The sequence below is a fragment of the Ruditapes philippinarum genome, unplaced genomic scaffold, assembly GCF_026571515.1.
Source record: "Ruditapes philippinarum isolate M1 unplaced genomic scaffold, ASM2657151v2 ctg5970_1_1_1_1, whole genome shotgun sequence".
Classification (NCBI taxonomy): domain Eukaryota; kingdom Metazoa; phylum Mollusca; class Bivalvia; order Venerida; family Veneridae; genus Ruditapes; species Ruditapes philippinarum.
The window spans coordinates 28,533-53,415 of NW_026857539.1; the positions used below are offsets into that span (position 1 = coordinate 28,533).

Consider the following 24,883-nt stretch of genomic DNA (forward strand, 5'->3'; position numbering starts at 1 on the left):
GAAATATTGCAAACAGAAGCATAAAATAGATAAAAATGGGATCTTAGAGTAAATGTGTTGATCTTTTCTATCTCGATTATTTTTAATTATTTTTTCTTGTCCTTCTGCTAATTGATTGTTGAGGATCAGTGCCACTCAAGCTAGTACTAAGGTAAATGACAGATATTGCACCTTAACATTATCTCTGATGAACAGAGTCAATAAAATAAACCGGAAATATTTATATTCTATTGTTGTTTCACTGCTTCTGAGGAATCACTCGTTTTCAAGATTTTATTAATGTTTCAACTAGAAGAAGCACTATTCTCGTAGAAAGGACGGGAATCACATATGCAACAGATTTAAATATATTATATGATGGCGTTATTATGCTGTGAGCATGTTCCTAGGATTTGTTACAGACGTTGATTATGTGAATATTGTATAGCTTAACGCTATGTGTGACGTTGTCTAAATCGTCATAACCTGGCGTCTTTACGTAAGCCGAGCCATTCCTTTGATATTTTAATGTTATTTTTATAATGTTTAAAAGAAAATAAATTCCAAACAATTGTATTTTTATAATATTAAATTTTCAATCTTAAATGAAATATTATTGGATTAATAGGAATATATTACGTATTTTCTGATCACCCACGTATGTACTAGTTGCATACATTGATTTTTGTTTCAAATGTATTACCTTTAAAAGTAAAGTTTAATGAACTTCAAGAACGATCATAAAGATGTAAAATTGTTACACTCGTTTATTCGTTCAATTCATCGCTGTCTTCTATTGATCAATAAGGTATGAGTGTATTTTATAATGTTGTCTTTACTTCTGAATAAATTAATTTCAGAATCCGAGTTAATGTATCTAAAGAAGAATAGCTTACTCCTCCGACTGACTGATTTATTGAAGTGATGAACATGAAGTAACAACACTTTTTAGTAATTCAATGTTAGATAAGTATTGTTCAAATCGATTAAAACTTTTGTTCTTTTCCTCACCTACTTATTCTACTCTTTTTTTCTTCTTCTTCTTCTTTTTTATTTTTTTCTCCTTTTTTTTCTTTTATTTACAGAACACATGAACACATTTAATCAGTTTAATTTACAAAACAAACTTATGCATAATCCGTTTTTCAAACACAGTGAATTGTTTTCTATATCCGTTTCGTTCCGCCGCGTATAAAATATTGTAAATGTGCACAGAAAATCAATACCATTTAGCCCATTTGAGATAAAGAACACTACGTCACGAAACACATATACGGGGAATGAACTTTTACGCAAAGGATCGAGTCCTTATGATATCATGTCAGAAGTTCTTCTGATAACTGTCACGAAATAACAGGTCAATACTTTCGAATTGGCAAATAATTTGGAAATTTTACTCAAAATTACAAGATTTTAGGCAAGAGGCGATGAAAAGTAGCATTTGAATTAGTTTTTGACACGTAATACAAGATGGAAGGCAATCCTAATCATTTAAGTTAAATTATCACATAAAACTTACTATTTAAAGAGGAAAATAAACATTTTTGACGAGTGTTTTGTAGTATATACAAATGTTTTCCGAAGTTTTCATAAGAACTCCATCCCTCGTGTAACAGTTCTTCCCGCGTGACATAGTCTTATAGATTTAGTTTATTTCGATATATTATGTATACGTCGGTCTTAATAATGTTCATATAAATTAATCTAAGTAGAAAGGTCCACCATTGATATATTAATCATGTTTTATTAAATAACATTACTATATGTATATGTTGTCGATAGTTTGGATTAAGTTACTTTAACAATTTTATGACGCGGCAATGCTCATTTTTTTAAATGTACTTGTAGTCAATCGAATGTCACTGAGATTATTTTCAGCGATTCAAGGGAAATAAAAGAAGTCAACATATTGCTTGTTTGCAATATGGCAGTAAGAGTAATTTCCCTAGAGTACCTTTTAGGAAGAATGCAATGAGTGAGCATAATAACTCATATCTTTAGTTATTGCTCTTTACTGTTGTTATTCATTTTTAAAATACAATAATATATTTTAAAAAAAACAAGATGGCTTACTACACCTAAATCGACACCGGTCTTATTAATTTTCTTCCTATGAGTTAAAGTTAACAGTGCTTAATATTCACCTTTATCAAAATTCTTTCGTAATCTTATGCAAGATACTTGATTGATTGATTGATTGATCGATCGATCGATCGATCGAACGACCGCCCGACCGACCGCCCGACCGACCGACCGACTGACCAACCGACCGACCGACTCCTTCATTCATCATTCATTCATTCATTAATTCATTTATTCACTCTCTCTCTCTCTCTCTCTCTTTCATGCATTCACTCACTCACTCATTTATTTATTTATTTATTTATTTACAAATTGCTTTTTTATTTATTTATTTTTTATTTATTTATTTATTCATATTAACTTAATATTATTTTATTTTTTTACTACATAAAAGACTAACATCTGTTGTATCTTTTAATTAATTTCAGAGTCGTTGCTTAATAGGCAATTCACTAATTGTGAAATATGAGACTTGGGGGAAAAGAAGGAGGGAATGTGCAAAAATTGACTGTTAAAACATTAAGTGGTTTAAAATTGAAGAAAAAGCTTATATTTCCTTATATTTCACAATTGGGGCATTGTCTATTCAGCAATGACTCTGAAACATATAATAAGGAGTAGATTCAAGTCTTTTAGAAAGTCAAAATAAAGTAATCTGGAATATTTTGAAATTTAAATAAAATGATAATTTTACTCCACCTACTTAAAAACACATTATCCTAAAAATCAAACTAAAATGATAACTTTCATTGACATATTGTGTTTGTAAAAAATGTTTCTGTAAATCATTCATAAGGAAAGAAATCATTGTTGAATTGCAAGAATAAAAATAAGAAAATGTAAAGCACATATTTAAAAAAAAGCAATTTTTAGAAATCAGCATCATTAATAGATGTTAAAACTAAATTTAAAAAATATATTTGATTTCAAAATGTTAAAAAACAACTATATTTGATAGTAAATGCTGGCAAATTTGAGTTATAAATAAAAAATGGTAATGTTCATATCTTTGGCGACCATCTTGGACGCCCTATTCGATTTCTTATTCCTCCCTAGCACCTATGGAAAAATGAAATTTAATTTCGTAATCTAAAGACCCAACCAAACATTTTGGTATATGAAACCCTCTGTTTATAATCGGGGACCAGTTACTCCCCTAAATAAGCGAGCTATTGGAGTCTTTTTGCTATGATGGCCGATTTGGTACGCTTTTGTGCGTCTAGTTGGCGCTAGCGACAACACGACAAAGCGCTAAACGGCGCGTTGTCGAACTTTCGAATTGTCGTCCTGTCTCTTGGGCGGCACGCCAAACGGTTGTCGGTTGTTGTGCGGTGCGTTGTCGCTCTGTCGCTCTGTCGCTTGACTTATAAGCCAATCCTTCAATTTGAATCGAGCGACAATGTGACATCGCGACAACACGCATCACAACAACGCGCCGTTTGCCGTGCCGCGCTAGAGACAGGACGACAACGCGCCGTTTGACGCTTTATTGTGTTGTCGCTAGCGCCAACGCGACGCACATATGCGTACCAAATCAGCCACCATAATTTGCAGCACTATTGGTTATGAACTTTACGGCCATGCAATACCATTTTTACGGAGTTGCAAAATCTGCATGGGTATGTGATAAAGTTAAATAATTATGTATTTCATGTTGTTTATATACCGTTAATCATGCTCAGAGCTGCATTACTGGTACTGGTACTGCAGTACGTAGTGCAGCGATTTTACAAGTACTGGTACTGATACTGAATTACTCTTACAAAATTTTACTACTACTGGTACTTGTACTGCATTACTGTCTTAAAAAGTGGTACTGCTACTGCATTACTAGGCAGTACTTTTGGTTTTGATAAAAATAGCATCAATTTTTCTCATAAAATAAAGCTGTAAATTTCATTGACAATAAAATTTATTTTTGTGAAAAAGTAAGTTATCAAATCAAAAGATAATTTGCTGCAATATTCCTTCAAATGTTAACATAGTATTCATAATAAAAAAGCACCAAAGACTTTAAGTAAAAATTTAATGAAGATAAACAGACTCAATAACTCTTTACCCTAAAACATCCTTATTAAAATCTTTTATTACTTTGTATTTACTAGTAAAAGAGCAAAATAAACACTAATTATTTTTTTCTATTCTAAATAATCCCATTTTTAGCGAAAAAAGTGATATTGTTAGCACTATAAAAAGTTGTTATTTATTTTGGTATAAATTGAACAGAGGTGTGAAGGTGTGAAAGGCAACAAAAGATGTTTGCATTGTATTCTGGTTACTAAACAATTAGATATAACATGAATATATGTTGTAAATATTGTTTGTAAAAAGTATGTTTAAACTATAAAGTTGTAAAAATGTTATGTTAACTTTAAAGTAAATTATGATTTCATTTGTTTGCTGAATAATATTTGCAATTATTTGTTTGACACTGTATTTATTCAAACTTTGATGAATAAATAAAAATAATGGTACTGATACTTAATAACTTCACCAACAAATGTACTGGTATTGCAGTACCGAGCTAAAATCTAGTACTGGTACGGGTAATGGTACTGCATAATTTGCCAAGTACTGGTACTGGTACTTAAGTACTACACCTTTAGTACTGATGCAGCTCTGATCATGCTTATACAAAACTTTATAATTAATTCTTTAAAATGAAATCTTTTTGTTGGTAAATTGATTGATTGTATGTCAACTTTATTTTAACGTAAAAATAGATAAGTCCACCTCAAGACTTAAGACGGGAGGGAAGTAGGCAGTAGCAATAGCAAAAGTACGAAACGTGAAGTTAACAGTAGCTGAAGCACAGCAGTAGCAGTAGCAAATTTATAAAACGTTAAACTGACAGTAGCAGTAGCACAGCAGTAGCGCAGCAGTAGCAGTAACACAACAGGTGCAGTAACAGAAGCGCAGCAGTAGCACAGCAGAAGCAGAAGCACAGCAGTAACAGAAGCACAGCAGTAGCACAACAGTAGTAGTAGAACAACAATAGCAGTAGCATAATTATAAAACGTGAATTTGGCAGTAACAGTAACACAGCAGTAGCAAAATGATAAAACGTGAAGTTGGCAGTAGCAGTGGCACAACATTATCAGTAACAGAATTATAAAACGTGAAGTTGGCAGCAGTAGCACAGCAGTAACAGTAGCAAAATTATAAAACATGAAATTGGCAGTAGCAGTAGCACAGCAGTAGCAGTTGCAAAATTATAAAACGAGTATGCAGTTGCAGTAACACAACAGTAGCAAAATAATAAAACTGAAAATTGGCAGTACAGTAGCACAGCAGTAGCAGTAACAAAATCATTAAACGTATAGTTGGCAGAAGCAATAGCACACGAGTAGCTGTTGCAAAATTATAAAACGTAGCATTGGCAGTAACAGTAACACAACAGTAGCAAACTTTTAAAACTTAAAATCGGCAGTTGCAGAAGGACAACAGTAGCAAAATTGTAAAACGTGAAGTTAGCAGTAGCAGTAACACAGCAGTAGTAGTCGCAAATTTTAAAACGTGAAGTTGACAATAACAGTAGCACAGCAGTAGCAGTAGCAAAATTATCAAACGTGAAATCAGCAGTATCAGTAGCACAGCAGTAGCAAAATCATAAAACGTAAATTTGGCAGAAGCAGTAGCAAAAATTTTAAAACTTAAAAGTGGCAGTAGCTTTAGCACAACAGTAGCAGTAGCAAAACTATAAAACGAGAAGTAAGCGGTAGAAGTAGCACAGCAGTAGCAGTAGCAAAATTATGAAACGTGAAGTTTGCAGTAGCAGTAGCATAGCAGTAGCAGTTGCTTAATTATAAAACGAGATGTTGGCTTAAGCAGTGACACAACAGTAGCAAAATTATAAAACGTGAAGTTGGCAGTTGCAGGGGCACAGCAGTAGCAAAATTATAAAACGTGAAGTAAGCAGAGGCAGTAGCACAGCAGTAGCAGTTTCAAAATTATAAAACGTGAAGTTGACAGTAGCAAGAGCACAGCAATAGCTGTTGCAATATTACAAAACGTACAATGTGGCAGTAGCAATTACACTAACAGTAGCAAAATTATAAAAACTTGAAGTTTGGCCAGTTGCAGAAGCACAGCAGTAGCAGATTTTTAAAACGTGAAGTTGCAGTAACGAGTATAGCACACAACCAGTAGCAGTAGCAAAACTAAACATGAAACGTGTAAAACGTGAAATCAGCACAAGCAGTAGCACAGCAGTCAGCAAAATTATACAACGTAAAATTTGCAGTAGCAGTAGCAACATTATTAAAAACTTGAAAGTAATGGCGAGTTAAGCGCATAGCACAACAGTAGAGAGTAGCAAAATGTAACGGTAAAATTGGTAGACACCAGTAGTATCGTCAGTAGCAAATATATACAAACGAACCAGTTGCTAGTCGCAGTAGCAAACTGTATAAAAACGTGAATGTCCGTAGAGTGGCGCAGCAGTAGCAGTAGCAAAATTATCAAACGTGAAGATGACAGTAGCAGTAGCACAGCAGTAGCAGTAGCAAAATTATAATTTGTGTTGGTTAATGCACATGTTGATGAAAACATGATGAAAATTCATTTCCTCTAAGACGTATGTAAATAAAGAAGAGTTTCTGAATTTATTTTCAGATGTACAGATGAGTGATAACGTCACAATACAACAAACGGTGTCCTGTCTATCGCCTATTTCTTACAATTTTCATTTATTTCAAAATAAAGAATCTATTGTAATGACATTGGTCAAATATCTATAAGTTGTCGAAAATAGTTAAAGTTGTGTAAGGCTAATTCTTCAAACTGTATTTCGCTGCGATATATAGAATTTTTAAACTGGTTTAATAAAGGATCGATCTGAACATAGCTGATCTACTTCTGGACGTACATATGTAAAACATGACTCGATTTTCGAAACACAGTATATAATTTAACTTTTTCTGTACTGCATAGGTACATCATTGGGGCGAAATTCATTTGATATTGACAGTCACAGGCTTAGCGTATCAGTAGACGTGCTCACCTTGAAAGCATTCAAGTTTTAGTTTTGGACATTAAGCAAGACACGGCGGCAGTGGGTAGTTCGAAAAATGCATTAGGCAGTTGGCAGTAAGCACTAGGCAGTATGCATTAAGTAAAGCACTGTCGTCTATGGAATTCCGTACACAGCAGCTTAATATGTACGTTGTCTAAATGATTTTACTTTCAGTTGCCTTCAGATATAGTTTTATATTACCATTCAATAGCCCGTAACCAGTGGAGTCTTTATGGGGCTCCAAATACAGTTTGACAATTGCAAAAGCTGAGGCATCTGCTTTAGCATCGGGTTAACATTCAGGTAATGGTACGATTTTGACTTTATTTTGGTGTAAACTTAGTTGTTATTTGCAGTTACGTAAAGTTTGGTGAATGGTTAAGCGAAATTTCTTGTCGAAATTGAGCAAAAAAGCTACTATTTCCTGTTTAAATTCGTCGACATATGGTTACCTTAGATTTAAAGAAAGGAAGGTTTTGTTCGGTGCTTTTTTCATTAAAGTGTTTATAAAGAACGTTGACATTGTTAAAAAAAACAACAATAAATAACAGAATAATTGGATCAAAGACGTCTTCCGTCCACCTGGAGATGAATACAATGTACATCACGTTGACCGATACAAACAGAAACGGACACAAATTTAATGCAACAACACATTAAATTCAATATTGCATACCTTCATATAGAAGCAAACTTAAAGATTAACTTAAAGATTTCGTGTTCAACTTCGTGAAAATATTACCGAGTCTCGAGTCGCAACTTAATTAATTGCATAATCCTAGTGCATGGCTACTGCTACTGCCAATTTCACGTTTTATAATTTTGCTACTGCTACTGCTGTGTTACTGCTACTGCAATCTTCATGTTTTATAATTTTGCTACAGCTACTGCTGTGCTACTGCCACTGCCAATTTCACGTTTTAAAACTTTGCTATTGCTACTGCTGTGCTACTGTTACTACCAATTTCACGTTTTTTTTTATTTTGCTTCTACAACGCTGTGCTACTGCTACTGCCAACTTTATGTTTTATAAGTTTGCTACTGCTTCTGTTAATGCTGTGTTACTGCTACAGTTGTGGTACTGCTACTGCTGTGCTACTTCTTACGCATTTGATACAGCTACTGCTGCTCTTCTGTTACTGCTACTGCTGCGTTATTGCTACTGCAACTGCAACGCTACTGCTACAGCCAACTTCACGTTTTATAATTTTGCTACTGCTCTGCTGTGCTACTTCTACTTCTGTGCTACTGCTACTGCTGTGCTACTGTTACTGGAGCGCTACTGCTACTGCTGTGCTACCACTACTGCTGTGCTACTGCTACCTATGTGCTTCTGCTACTGTTTTGCTACTGCTTCTGCTGCTCTTTTACTACTGCTACTGCTACCCTATTGCTATTGCTACTCTATCGCTACAAGTACTGCTACGCCACTGCCAATGCTACTGCCAATGCTTCTGCTGCTCTACTGCTACTGTTGCGCCACTTGTTTTTTTTTAAATTTTGCTACTGCAACTGTTATGCTTCTGCTAATGCCAACTTCACGTTTTATAATGTTGTTACCGCTACTGTTCACTTCTACTGCTAACTTCAAGTGAGGACGATGAATGTATTTTTTTTTGGTTACGAAGTTTCTAACAGGGGCTAGCTATTAAACATTAGCCAGGATTGCGAATGATGAAATAGGTAGAACTGGGAAAATACATTATAATCATTTAAGCATTCGAGTGTGTTTTTCTAGGACACATACGTATATATGGGTTTTATGGGAAAAAAACGACAAAACATTTTTCAATACAGACATGATTTACAAAAATATCAATCGCTTAGTCATGACATACATAAATATGAAAACTATTTTATCTTCCGTCCTTAAACTGTATAAAATGTGCCATATTCGTAGTGAAGATCTGAAAAGGGATATATAATGAATCTTGCTCTTTAAACATAAAGTTCAAAGTCCATTTTTAGTTTCCTGAACAAACAGAAGTAGCTATTACAATGGTCCATTTTTAACGTTTATTGCAATTAATTTCCCTGATGTATTTTCGCTGAAGAAATTACTTAAACGAAACGCTACTAAGAACTGAATAACTCACAATATTTTCCACTTTTGAAATTGTGAAACGATAGTTAAGTTGATCTAGTTTAAAAACAGATTTACCATTATTGCTGATGTAAGTATTAGTTTAATTATAATTGTGTAAAACATTTTGCAGATATACTGATTACTTACATAATACTATGATGAAAAGACAGTTTTGAAATGACGAAATACTTATTAAAATATTAGATTATAGTGACTTTACTGAGCTTTTAGACATGACGGAACTAGAAATGTTTTTATTTCCGATATGTGTGTACCATTTTATAAGTCTGGTCCAATAAACCGGTGCAAAGATTAAGGGTATTCAATCAACCCGTTTTCTTTTAATTTTATTTACATAAATGACATAAATGACCAAACAAGGAAAAACGTTGTAAGACTTTTTACTTACATCGGGATAAGAATTGCACAAACTATCGATTTTCAACTTCATTTTAAGTTCTGTACTTAATATTTGTAAAAAAAAATCAAATTTTTATGATTTTGGACATTTTGACCTCAGTAAGTTAAGCGCCATTGATGTTGAATCTAGAACTGTAAAGCTAGAACGTTGTTTAAAATATTGGATGAAAAGAGAAAATAAAGACATGAAAAGAAATCATCAATATCAATAACTGAAAAGTAATAAGTTTAGAGTTATGTTAGGTTTGATGCAATATCAATCGTGCTATTGTGTAAGACGATTTCTGTTCTTTTCAAATACTTTTTTTTTAAATTTTCGTCTGCAGACTAGTTTTATGAACGTCCACATGTTTCATACTCATGACTTATAAGATTCGTCATTACTTTTGATATTGGTTGATACATGTATAATATTACGATTTTAAATATATAATTATAATATTTGACAAGCATACGTTTATTATAGTTAAAGATATTATATTTCTTACGCTATATATGAGTAAACCGTAATATTTCTACCTTTATCATTGCAGTTTGCTTAAAAATGTTTTGGCGAGCGTTTCTACTTGTTTGGTTTACTAAACGTAAGTTTGTTTTATTAATTAACAAAAACAAAATCTCATTTTTATCATCTTAAGGATTGGTCAACCACAGTCATTTTAGCTTCTTGGTCGAAGATATTTTACCTCCGACCCAAACTCTCAACCCTCAGATAGAACTGGAATTTTTAGGATATTTACATGGGGTTATGCTATCTAATCTTGCTTTGATTTATCTAATATACTTTTCACTTGGCAGATAATTTTATTTTAATATGGACGTGAGACTCTTTGGTTTTCTTCAAAATCAATTAAAGGGTTTTATCTTTGGCTCTTTGTTACTTTTTAAAGAAATTTTCCATTTTTACCTAAATTTTACACGCGTTTTTTTTTTTTTTTTTTTTATTGTAACAAAACTCTTGGATAAAAAAACAAAACGTTGTGTTATTGTACTCTGTAAACTAGTAATAGTTTTTTTTTAAAGAGAAATCCCCATTTTAAACACTATTTAGCAAGTATCGATAAGATTTTCTTTGTATGTATAATTATTAATTAAATGTAACTGTAATTATGTAGAGTAACATATCAGTTCTATGTCTGAATTCTATTGATTTAATAGTGAAAGATGAAAGTTTCGCACTAAGCATTTTTTCAAAAATTGGAGTAGATATTTGAATTACACCTCATCAATTCTTATTGGATTTACTGACATAATTGTAATATAAGCTTCAATACGTCGCTTTCGTAGATTAATTCAATTCAAATCGTAAAACTCGTAAACAATAAATGTTTGCAGATTACATTTCATTATGCCATGTTCTCTCTGAAGTATGGTAATTTTCATTGATTTGGCTTTGTATACTTATACCAATTTATTTTTTATTTTTGCTCTGAGGTTAATCATACTAAAAGGTTTCAATTAGTAAGATGTTTTGTACTGAGGGTAATATGCATTCAACGAATTAGCTCTTCTTGATTTTAAACGTAAATGTGGGGGTCATAGCTTTTTTTACTTAACTTATGAAATAGAAATTAATATTAAATGACAAATAGCAACACAATTTTAAAATGTCTTATTTTAGTGAGAAAGTTAAAACCATTTTACAATTATGTATATAATATTATCAAAGAAATCACTAAATAACTAAAGTTTGTAATGCTAGAATGAAAAGCACTGTGACTGTTATGGCTCTTTGAATTTTGTTGTTGTTTTGTGGTTATTGTTGTGTTTTTTATTTAGTACTTTTTTATTTATGCTTTTATGTGTCTTACATCATTATAAAGAGTGACTTTATACTTTTCAAGATGATATCGATGATATTAATAGGTGAAACAACTCCTATTATCATTGAATTTTGTATGTTTATTTTGTGCTTCAATGCAAATGATAAATGTTTTCTTAACATACAGATTAACATATGAAGACTTTCAAATTCTTATTACATTACAGATTCAGCTTCCAAACAACCGATTCTTTCACCACAATTTTCTGATGTCATTGAAAACAGCAGTTTAATGTTGACATGTAAAGTTCCTAAAGAACACACTAATACAAATTGGAAAATTAACAACGGAAGCATATTTTCACACTTGAGCTTTTTGAAAGAAGGAGAATGTGAAACAGATAATAACTTTCTTGCTGATAAACGTACTTTTGACACGAGTTGTTATAGTAATGGTACTTTCAAAGTCACTATAAAGAATGTGACTATCAGTAATCATGGTCAACGATGGTTTTGTGTATATAGGTTTAATCAGAGTAATTTTGCTAGAATAACTGTTCAAGGTAAGCAGTTGCGTTTTCGTCCAGGTAAATGTTTCAACTCATTTAATAAGTGAACAAAGTGAAAATTCTGTTTGCGAAAAATACTTAAACGGAATATTAGATTGCATTTACAGATATGCCGGTCAATAAATATTGATATTTTATTGATCAAGTGAAATATCTTCCTGAAAAATAACACTTTCATGCATTTGTTTTGAAGTACACTTTTTTAACTTTAATTGTAGTGGAGTCATGTTACATAAATGTGATTTTGTAGAGGCGTCCGTGACATCTGTTCAAAATCCGAAATTATTTTCTGACCTTGAAATAGGTCATTCTGCTGAAAAGCTGCCAATGTAGAATTTGTAAAACGTTACCAATGTATCTTTTTACAACTATTTTATTTTGATTGATGAAGACAAACCTTTTCTCATAATACGGCTTAATGTGTATAAATTATATATAAGATAGTATCTTTGATTCACTCAGTGTATGATAACTTTTTTCTTTGACTTTTTTAATAACCTGGTCGTGTCCTCTCAAACTCTTTTATAAATGTTTGATATTAACGATTTATTTAAGAAATAGTACACATCATTGAGGGCCTGAAAACATTAAAGTGACCGATCAGTTTGCAAACATTTAACGGCTGTTTTGGAGATCAGTATACTGCTATGTATATTTTCATGATAGTTACTTAAAGAATCATAAATTTACAACAGCAGAAACAAACATGTTTTGGATACACATTTACCAAATAGCAAAATTAAACATGTTCATTATCTTTGTCTTTTTTTTTCTTTTTTTTTTCTGAACAAAAATAAGTCAAATGAAGTGAATTTCAAAATCCTGAAAGTCTATTCATTGTTTAATAAATACAAGCACAGTATATGTATAAAGGGGGTCTCTAAAACGCACTGAATTCTTTCAAACATTTTAAAAGGGATATGTAATTCAGGGCTCGCTGGCTAATTTTCTCGCCGACAATTTATCTTGGAAATTGAGTCTAATGGTCATTTGTCTCTCACCGCTGAATCAGAAAATCTTGTGTAATTATTCACATGCTGAGAAATTTGAAACTACTTGTTAGTTATACAGAAAACTGGTTACATTTTTCAACGCATTACTATAAAATGTGTATAGATCGGCGTAAAAAACGGACAAAAAATAAACAATAAAAACTCCAGGACAGCATTAGGAAATTTATGAGTGAAAACACGGCCATAAAATCAAAATTAATATATTGTTTGATTTTATTAACTTGTCAATTGCATACTGATTAACGCAAATGCACACAATATTAATAGTAATCTTCGATAGATTTTCGTTAAGTTTATTTATGTCTATGAAATAATTATACTGACTGTAATAGTGCAATGTCCTGCCTGTTGTAAGATCGAGACAGCATAAGTTAATTGTTTTGTTTTTATTTACATTTTCAACATATTTGAAGCTATTATTTTTCATTATGTTGTTCGTTTTGTGTCAATCTGTTTTTCAATTACTTTGGTAAAGTGTATACCATTTTTATAAACAAATATTGAATAAAGAAATAACTTTTAATATGGATTAGGATTATAATCAGTTAATATCATTTCAATGCATTGATGCACATACAAATCTAGAAAAAGTAGTGTTTCTAAGTTACTTCATATCCGTTTAGACAATTTTGCAAGCACATTGCAATTTCTATTTAAATATACTGCAAAAATAAAGAAATAGTATGTATAAAACAATGTCAACAGTAGAGATCGAACCTCAAGCCTCTAATATTTATACAATCAGCTAACCGACTGTGCTAAATGTGGATGTATTAAGCAGGTGTTACTTTTCAGTTATATACTCCATATTAATTATCGTAAACTTAACGGACAGAATCAAAGTTGGATCTAATATCTAAGTGAGTGATATAATGCTACAATGACAGCTATAATGTATTCATATTCACAGGTCAATAAAATAAAACTACAGCATATTCGTGCATATTGTATCGGAAACAAGAACATTTCTAAAACAGATATATATATATATATATTAAATTTAACAGCTTTTCAAAAAAAACCAGCTTAACTGAGAATGCGTGTGTATGCACGAACTATAATATATGAATTGAAAACTATCGCCCACAAATTACTTGTTCTACATATTATTGCATTTTTGTACTAAAATTTTAAATGTGCTTAACAGATAATTTCAACTCAAGGGTAATACATTAACTTTGTCAATTTTCTTTTTCTTCTTTCAGTCCCCATCAAGTACTTGAAAATTAAAAATATTTCCGAAAATATGATAAAGACAGTAGAAAATATGACAACAAGGTTAACTTGTCAGACATCGGCAGGACGACCTGCTGCAAGTATCACATGGAGGAAAATGTCTAAGACAGGCATGAGCACAGATTTAACACATACAGCGATATACAATATTTCTGAACAAGACAATGGCATGATAATATCTCAAAGCAGCATTGATTTGAAACTGTTACGATGGGAGAATGACACTCGAATAATTTGCGAAGCGACGAATAATATATCAAATATAACGCAAAAAGAAGTTAGACTTTATATTCAATGTAAGTTTTTGTTTTTATTTTGCCTAAAGTGTAAGTCAATAATTTAATTAACATACTAATTGAAAAGAGATTGTCATTGAATGTTCTTGTTTTAAGATATGTAGTAAGATACTTAAATATAAAGAGCATATAGATATGCACAAGCTTTTGCAACATTCCGTAATGTGATAAATACATTTCTCTCCACAACATTGTTATCCAAAATTTACAGTTTTAATGATATAGATCTACATTTGGTCATTTTCAATCTGTTGAAAGTGTGCATATATTTTTTCATACAATGTACTTACATATAAAGTAAAACGTTGTAATTTCCCTTCAGAGCAGGCGGAGATTAAACACTCTATGCTAAGTCTACTAATGTGTTACATGTACTTTGATGGATGTATCACACAAATACGCCTAAACAATGTATTTGTGAGAAACTTTAAAGGCATTTCCAGATGTAGGAATTTTTTTCAAAGCCAAAGAACTGAAAATTAAACTTACGCATAGAATGTTCTGAATCTTTGGATACTTATAGAAATATCGAAAACAGACAAAGAATAACGGTACTAATTGCGTAATCGTGTAAAGTTAAATATGTTATGTATTTGTAGGATTTTTTATAGTTAAACAAAGTCATCAAACATATCAAAGAAATAGGTCATAATATTCATATCTTTCTCGATAGTTCTGTAATCTTCAATTGTATATATGGTTACTTTGTTGACATTATAGTCTGTACATCTAAATATCAATGTATATTATCCCGATATTTCAATTATAATAGTTTGTTTTAACCAAAGAAAATAACGTGTTTAAGTCGTTCGGGACTTGAAAAAAAATGCTTCGCTATAGCCGAAAATTCGTTTTAAGCGAGTACGTATTAAGCGATGTCATTTTATATGAAATAAAGAAGGAATCGGCTGGTGATTTCAGATTTAGTTTGCTATTAACGATAATTCGTTATAACCGAGTTCGTTATAAAATTCAGCATGTAAAAATATATTTCGCAGAATTAAATTATTAATATTGAAATTAACTTTAAAAATTGCTTTTTAAATGGCTACAGACTGATTTATAAATACATGTATCTTATGACAGTAGCAAGTCATTACTAACAATTCACTTAATGCCCTACACATATTATGTTGCTTTCAATACAGTATAGCTGTTTCATCGGAAACTAATTTGTGACTTTAACGTGTGATTATATATCTCATTTATTTGTATTATATATACAAAACAGGAAATTTATTAATAAAACATTTCAATATTACTCAGACGTTTTTTTTTTCTTTTATAACATTTTGTGAAATTCCATATTATACATTTACAATTGCAGATCCTCCGGGTAAACCGAACTTTGAATACGTTGCACAAAATGAATTTGCAAGAGATGGTGAATTACGTCATAATAAACTAATCGTTAAAGAAGGAAGCAGTTTTACTGTTATATGTAGATCCGACGATGGTGATCCTCTTCCAACATGCACATGGAACATTTCGAATTACATGAAATCTCCTAACCTAACGTTTACAAATATTACAAAGGCAGACATACGATTGTATGAATGTACTGCAGAAAACGAAATGCAACATTTCCCTAAATATGAGAGAAAATGGTCAACATCCAAGGCAGTTCTTGACATGGATGTACTATGTAAATTGATTTGTTGTCTCTCATTTGTAAATTTGTAAATAATTTTGTTTAAGCATACACATTTAAAAGAAAAGACTTAAAATTTATGTAAATAATCTGACAAAAGGAAGGTCCTACTGACTTTATTATTTCAGCGTCCTTGTTAATTGTCAAAACCTTAAAGACAATAACACTTTATGAAACAAACTGTCTAAATTTATTTCTATTCAGTCTATTTTAGACACATAATGATCTGAGTCGTTTAATTAAGTATCCATTTGAGTCTTCAGGCACTTTTGGACCCTTTTAATATGTCTTAATTTCATTCGTTTGTGTTATTTTGAATATGTATTCATTTTGCAGATCCAAGTAGAATATTACAGTTCAATGTAACTGAAGTTGAAAAGAAGGATACCCATTTCGAAGTCACTGAAAACGAAACCATCCACTTTATCTGCAGTGTTTACGGAATCCCGTATATCAATATCGGTTCCGTTTAAAGAACAAAAAAATTGTGGCGTAATGTATTTAAAGGTTGATTTATCACATAGAATCGAATATGTAATGAAAAGGGGGTTTTTAAAAGTTTAGCAATAACAAACAAATCTAAACCATTACCAAAAAATTAACCGTATGTGAAATGTAGTTATGCATTTTTCTTGACGAAACTTGCTTAATCATTATTTCAAGGTAGGTTTGTCACAATGAGTATGTTTTGATTTCTAAAGTTTAAGTGTTGATAAATACAAAATATACCTAACATTTTTCGAAGAGTCATTGTAAAACAAAATTAAACTATATCCCTAATATTTTAAATATCTGCAAATCCGCCTTGAAATCGTCAGGCTATATCATATTATTTAGTTTATGTTTTAAATTACTACTATTCGGTCATTGATAATTTCATCTCCTACATTAAAACTAAAATAGCACTCATTTTACTTAATTTAGACATTTTTAATAACGTCGCAAATGTTACGTGTCACTATAGAAAACATAACTCTTTATGTTTATGTTCTATCTTGTGATTGGTAAAGCTTTAATTTTCCGATATTTCAGGTACACCACTGTTATCACAAGAGTTTGAGCTGAAAACAAACATTACAAGTGCACAAAATGTGTCTGTTACTTTTCAATTCAAATCTATCGCCTATCCAGAACCGAGATTTGAATGGTTTAAACTTACCGACTCATCCTGGGAGACATTAAATACCGGAAATGACAAGAAATTCGAAATCACAACACAGGGACTAAACTCCAGTCTCACTATACGCGACATAACTGAAGACAATTACGGACGTTACAAGTTAAAGATAAACAACACAGTGGGCTCTTTGGAACAAATTTATTTTTTAAAAGCAAACGGTAAATATCAAAATGTTATATTGTAATTTGAATATCTTGATTACAACATATTGAAATGAAATTAGAGTTCAGACATAGCTAAAACCCTCTAAACAGAACGGCTCTCGGGCCATTTAAAAGGTATTTAAATACAAATGTATTTGAATAATTACCGTCTCCGTGGTCGAAGGGTTAGAGTCGATGACTTCTAATCCAGTTACCTCTCTGGCGTGGGTTCGATACCCGGGAGATACTTTGGTAGTTTAGCGCGGAGGAAGGTATAGTCTAGTACTGGTGTAACTCTCCAGGAACGACGGCTAGGAAACTACCCGCCTATATGAATGAAATACTGTTGGGGAAAGGCGTAAATTGAAACAAACATACAAAATTTGAATAATTTCGTTTTTCGATTGGGATAATTTCCTTTATAATATAAGATGATGAATAAGAATATATTGATATATGGAAGCATGTGTTTGTCGACTATATTTAACTCCCTTTCTTTCCTTATTGATTGATTGATTGATTGATCATTTGACAAGTGACAGTGTCTTAGTTCTTATTAAACAAACTATTATTGATAAACACTTTGTTTGGAATTGAAACATCTTATTATTCTAAAGCATTGCATATTTTTAACCCCCTCTCCCAAAAAGAAATTGAATTCACGACAGCTTAAATTAATGAATAATAGGATTAAGATTATTTTTCAAACGCACTAAAATCAATTAATATATGTTTAACAGGAAAACCTGATCAGCCAACGTTGTTTAAATATTTAGCTGGGGATATCGCAGAAACGTCAGTAATTCTGCAATGGAAACCTGGGTTTAATGGTGGTCCTAAACAAACGTTTATTTTGAGATACAAACATAAATCAGGAAGTAATTGGACGATAATATCTATACCTGATGACGGTAACAAGATCATGAACTACACTCTCAGTGACTTGAAAAGTGATTCAGTGTATTTTTCGGAACTGATTTCAGTGAATTCTGAGGGGCAATCGATAACACGGAACCTGACATTTAAAACAACAGGTATGTGAAAATAAAATTAAAAAAAAAACTGAAAATGCAAATTTCAATTGATGTTTTTATTGTAGTATATCAATTAACACTGTATATTGTTCTGCTTAGACAAAGGTTTTATTTTTGCAAATTAAAGTATCAAATTATATAAGTATAGGTAAGTTATGCTTGTACGAGTACAACTTTGGTCAAATCAAAACAAATACTATACTGAAAACAAATATATCCTAAAATACTATCTTACAGTCAGCAGGGTTATTCAAAATCTGTTAAAACGTTTTCGTCATCGTTATCACTTCATGTTATCTTACAATTTAGAAGCCATGATTTAAAAAAACGTTTGTCATTTAGTCTACTGAAAACGTTAACTGAAACAAAATTGCATTTGCTTCTTCAATATTAATAAATTGTTAATGTATGTTATTGAATAAAAAAATATTGAGTATACGTTTAGCTCACCTGAGCACAAAATGTTTTGAGGTGAGCTTTTACCATGATGGCAGTATGTCCGTCGTCTGTTGTTTGTCCTCCACCACGGCTCGCTATTTCCTTTAACAACAACTCCTTCTTGATTTTAAAAGTGCAGTCTTTTAATAGAGATTTAAACTTTGTCTACTAGACAATATTACTCAGTGAATTGCCATTCCGACCATTATTATTCCATAGCTACCAGTGAATTTCATAGCAACCAATGACTATCAATTGCAACTAGATACTTCAGAATCAACGAGCGGCATGGCATTTTATGCCATCCATTGACTGTGATTTCATAGCATCTATTGTACCTCTATAGTAATCAGTAACTTCAAGATCAAACCTTTTCATAGAAGCGATCGACATTTAAACAACCATTAACTTATCATAGCAGTCAGTGATTTCCATAGCAGCCATTGATTTCCATAGCAAAAATTTACTTTTCAGTGAATTTTATAAATCCAGTGACTTCCATAGCTACAATTGAAAATACAATTAACAGTTACCTGTGACTTTTTAATTGCTCACTATATCAGACGCATAATTGAACTTTGATACCAGTTGGCCTTATATCTGGTTCTCGTAAATGGTAATGTTAATTTGCTTTCAGAGTCAGGTGAGCAATATAAAGATCGTCATGTTCCTCTTGTTTAATTGTCAACCGAGTTGCCGTTGTTTCAAGATGATTTCAAGATATTTTGTCACGGAAGTAAATGAAATTTAACTTTCATAAGGACAATGACAATTCTTTAAACAATGAACATGTATATATTATATTGTCTATCTAAATGTTCGTCAAAAGTTTAAACAATGAATGCTTTAATCAAACGGACGGAAGTCAAAGTCATTGTTTAAAGCGTTTGATATAGATATAGTCTCTATAGATGATTTGTTAGAACATTAAGTAACGATTGAATGACATGTCGTATACTCACCCCCCCCCCCCACCTCCCTTTCATTGATTTACTTTATTTAAAGAATATATTCCAATTTGATTCTAGCAATGTAATAGACAAAATGATTATCACATAAGTGTAATAGAAATGGAATAAAAAGCTTTATGTAAAAACTTAATGTACCGGTTGCTCTGAAATCTTCAATATCATTCACAAACGATAAATAAACATTACATATAAAGAATATAAATATAACGTGCAAATCATGAATGATAAACCATACAAATATTTGTATTTTGTAAAATTTCTAATTGCCTTTTAATACACGTCTGCTTTAAATGTATAAATAACATTTCTTTTTCCTTGAAATGAAGGAATTGTCATTTCATTCAAAACTTTTTTGTCAGGTTACATGTCCGTGTTAATACAGTTGCTTGTGATAAAATACTTGCCTATTAGCCTATCCTTGCCTAAAGTCCAATCCTCGCTTAGAGTCTTAGGTTTAACTATAAACTATTTCATTAACTTGTCAATATTCTCTATGACTAATAATATAGGCCGTGTACTTAAAGAATCTGACCTGAAATCTATGGATTGATGGGTGCGAGGTTCAAAGCATGTCAAAGACCAGCCGTTTTCCCCGATTAAGCAAAACATTTCCACATATTGCTTAAAGGAACTGACCTGGGTGTACATTCAAATGTTTGATATTATATTATAGATATTCAAAAACTGACTACAACATCGATACATTATTTGAAACTTACACTATACTGCTGCGGAGGAGTTGTAGGCATTGTTGCTGTATTAGTTGCAACATGCTTCATTTCCAAAAGGTAATGTTTTGTCATGAATGCATTGTATATGAGTGTAAACAAATATTCATTTGCTTGTTGAAAGATTTGTTATCGTTTAAAACATATCTATTACTTATTCATTATACATATGATGAATATTTAGTTACTTAAAGTACACATGCTATAATACAGTTTATTATATGATCTAAAAATAGCTGCAATCTCATTGGTCCAAACTGTAGTCAACAGAACTTTTTATAAAATCATATTCACTGGGGCATGTGGGGGTAGTATCATATTAACTGGCTGAATTGGATTTTCCAAGTCTAAAAATAGATTGAGACTCATATTCAATGACCATACACCGTAGACTGTTAATTACGTGTGCTAATCAAAAAATAATTGTTGCGTTTTGTTCTTTATGGCATATTTCTCGATTGAAATAGCATTACTTTACTGTTATACTTAAAGGCTAAACCGTATCGATGAGTATAAACTTGAATTACTTTTGTATGCGCAGCGTTCGCGTAGTCGTTGCACGCCTAACAAGTGCGTCTTTTTCCCGCGCTTGAACGAGGCAAAATTTGTACATGTATATAAGGTTGTACTTTTTCGTCATTTTTTTAAATTCTGAGCCTATTCATATAATAAAACAATTATTGACTAGTGAGCCATTGTATATGATGTGATATTCACCGGCAGAAAGTCATATTGACCTCGGCTATCGCCTCGGTCAATATGTCATCTGCCGGTGAATATCACATCATATTCAATGGCTCACTAGTCAATAATTGTATAATATTTAGTAGATCTAACAGTTAATTTGTCTTACATTACAAACGTATGGGGTCTTTTCAGAATGCAAAATAAACGAATACAATTCAGTTCACTTAGAATTTTAAAAAATTAATCGCGATTCATCAAACATTTTATCAGTATCCTTTGTATAAATATTCTATTAACAGACAACAACCTGTCTGACATCAGTCACTTGATGTCTCCATGACGGCCTTGGTAGGTTATTTAAACTGAATAATTTCGGTTTTCGTCAGTCAAAACATTTATTGTGTGCAATACTGCATTTGAAATATCCATCTGATGAAACTGGATAATTTATCTTTGTTTCATGAAAGCCTTCACGCATATAGTTCTTATTATTCTTCCGAGAAATACACCTCGTAATTCTTTCAAAGTTCACTTTTTTATCATCACATGATGTGAACATTTGGAATGCCTCTTATACAATGTACCTGTAATGACTGATTCGGATATTGTTTTGGTAAGACATAGGCAACACATTGTTCCCATTTTGTGCAAGAAACCAATGCCCTTAGTCAACAGGATGTGGTCAATGTCACTTTAGGTTTACTAGAAAAAAAGTATCTTCCAATTTAATGTTTTATAACAAATGACTAAGAAGTATATCTTTTTCATCCACTGTCGATTATTTTATGCCTTTGATTTTAGAAGGAAGAAACAGTCCACGCTGAAAGTTATTTATCAAAATGTACCTCCGTGTGTTCCCGATACGGAAAATATATATCAAAATATGCCGGGTTGCAGTAAGTTATTGTTTAAACAAATACGTTTTATGGTTACAAATTAGTCATAACAGCATTCTCATTTAATTAAAAATAATGTAACAACAGTAGATAATATTTAATCAGTCAGTAAAAATCTTCCTCCAATTATACCGTAAAAGTGCATGTAAAATTTGGTTAAACATGCCTCTCTTCATTTAACCTTTTTCTGAATCTCAAATTATATTGAAGAAAACAAAACATATCCGTAAACTGTTTGAAGGTGCTAGTTAAAAGATTGTGATTTATTATTTGTATAATCACTGCAGGTATAAAGGAAACGAATAAAGGTCAAAAAGCAATTTATTCAAGGAAAGCAGCGGTTCGAGATTTCCAAGAGGTGAAGGTAGAGCCAGAGGATGAAGTAGATACTGATGATCTAGAAGAGCTTGATGAACTCATCCCAGAACAAACGGAATATATAAACTCATTAGATCTTATAGATAAACTAGACAAAATAAAAGTATCTGAACTTTTTGATTACGTAAAGGATCGGGCGGATGAAGCATTTAGTTATGACTTTCAGGTATATAAAAGCGGTTCAATGTTACATTATTGCAGTTTTCGTTTTCTTTTCGTAAACAAGAAATAATAATCCTATAACTTGTCGAGTTATTATGAGCCTAATACATCCATGTGAACTTTAAAATTAGCATTTTCAACTTACATTTTGGTACACCACTGCTGTTGCTAGTTTCTATATTTCATATTATCTAAACTGTATTTTTCAGAGCATTCCTACCGCTTTCCAGATGCCATGTTTATTTGCACGCAGTCCTGAAAACAAAACGTCAAATAGATACAAGGGCATTATGCCGTGTATGTATTATATATACATTTATATTTTCAGTGCTACAATGTCTATTTAATATAGAATATACAGAAATTGTAATATTATTTTATGGAGATGTCTAGTTATCATTAGACGTATGTTCCAGTAAAGTTGATTAAGTTTTAGTTATTACTGTTTCTGAATTATATTCTCTTCTAACTCTTTACATAACTCTACAAAATTTCAATTAAAATAAAAATGTTCATATATTCTTCAATGAATACTATTTTATGATATGCCCTGTTGAAAGCAATGGAGGCAGATATAATATGTGCATGACAATTTCAGAATCTAATAAATGATTTGCATTGTCGGCTTTATTAAGAATGAAATTTATCCGTAAAGTTAATAACTGTTCCGCTTCGTCCATATTCTCTTTGGTAGCACTACTTCATATTCCCAGCACAGTTGTATAAAATCATGGTTGGAAAAGGGTCTGTGTCCACAGATTATGTCAGCTTTGTTTAAATACATCTCAAGCTTTGTTTAAATACAGTTCAATACATAAAATTATCTTTTAAAACCTCTATTGCCGTTACAATAGCAGCGATAATTTTCATCAAATACTGCAGCTCATTTTTCGTAATTTCAAACTTGCTTATGAATTAAAATAATTTTATTTTAAAGTAATTGGAAAATCATTCTAATCTTTCCGGAGTTCAGTTTCAATAATTACATTATAAAAGCTACTAGGTATGTGACATGAGGGCAATTGACGAGTTCATCAATTTAGATATCCATCCGTTTTTAAACCATTTAATAAGCATTTTAATAATAAGTTTAGATGAAGAGCTATCGCTAGAGCAATGGCAACAGAAACACATGCTTGAAAAATCGCAAACTCTGTTGTACTGAGGTCGTTCAGAAAAGAGACTATGAAATGTAACATCTCCCACGCCCGCTGGTACTTGTTACAGCGATAATCAGTCCAAGCCTATTCACAATATCATTTCCAATGGTAACTATCATTCACACCCAATGGAATAGTACCAGCATTATCTTTAAAACTCTACACTTGAGAAAGTATGACATTTTATTTAGTAGCAATGGAGTTTCAGATGTTTCAACATTAATTATTATTCTTTTCAATTCTTTCAGATGATCACTCCAGAGTTCAAATCGATGGTCAACCAGATTTTTACATAAATGCATCATATATTGACGTGAGTGTTAGCAATCTATAATGATATCGGTTTTAATATGAATAATTTGATGTAAGTGGCGGCGTGGCAGAGGGGTTTACTCGCCGAAGTAGTAATCTACCGTTGTTGCCGCGAGCAAGAAAATTTACAATTTTTGTTAAGTATGGTTTGGTTCCAGGAACGGATTCGAGAGTGTTTCAATAAGCCTTTACTTTCCAACACTATCGAACTAAAATAAATTCTGTTTAAACTAATATGAATGCTTGTAAGTTAATATAAGTTCACTTATGTACTCAAGAAAGGCAGTGCACTATATTAAAATTTTGCCTATACTTGTCTGATGTACCCAAATGAACATTTATGAATTGTTTTAAATTTATTTCAGGGATACAAAAGACAGAAAGCGTACATAGCCTGTTTAGGTATTTTTCATTTTGTTATGTTTTATAATTATTTATTTAATCGAAATTTGTGACATCTTTGATCATAACAAAACTTTAAATTAGCGACTTTTAGTGGAACATCCAATGTCTAATGAAATATTTGATTATATCTTTACATATCTAAGAAGTACATTTGTACATATAATTATCTATTCAAACATATTAAAAAGAGCATGACTTTGAGAATTTACATGGTTAACACATATTTTACGTTTTCATGCATTGTATTTAAGGTATCAAGTGCTAATTAACCTTTCCCTTAG

At 31.6% G+C, this 24,883-nt stretch overlaps 1 protein-coding gene across 1 annotated transcript in view; it reads left to right on the forward strand.

Annotated features, from left to right (window-relative positions):
- Nucleotides 1-24,667, forward strand: part of LOC132750111 (uncharacterized) — a 38,585-nt gene extending 13,918 nt beyond the window's left edge. Inside the window, exons 4-15 of the mRNA XM_060740056.1 lie at nucleotides 11,571-11,906; nucleotides 14,131-14,457; nucleotides 15,785-16,102; nucleotides 16,445-16,570; nucleotides 17,141-17,446; nucleotides 18,172-18,465; nucleotides 20,548-20,662; nucleotides 22,091-22,185; nucleotides 22,473-22,729; nucleotides 22,935-23,022; nucleotides 24,134-24,198; nucleotides 24,563-24,667. Coding sequence (XP_060596039.1) covers nucleotides 11,571-11,906; nucleotides 14,131-14,457; nucleotides 15,785-16,102; nucleotides 16,445-16,570; nucleotides 17,141-17,446; nucleotides 18,172-18,465; nucleotides 20,548-20,662; nucleotides 22,091-22,185; nucleotides 22,473-22,729; nucleotides 22,935-23,022; nucleotides 24,134-24,198; nucleotides 24,563-24,652 — 2,417 coding nt within the window. The 3' untranslated portion in view covers nucleotides 24,653-24,667. The remainder of the gene's footprint in view (nucleotides 1-11,570; nucleotides 11,907-14,130; nucleotides 14,458-15,784; nucleotides 16,103-16,444; nucleotides 16,571-17,140; nucleotides 17,447-18,171; nucleotides 18,466-20,547; nucleotides 20,663-22,090; nucleotides 22,186-22,472; nucleotides 22,730-22,934; nucleotides 23,023-24,133; nucleotides 24,199-24,562) is intronic.
- Nucleotides 24,668-24,883: the final 216 nt, after the last annotated feature.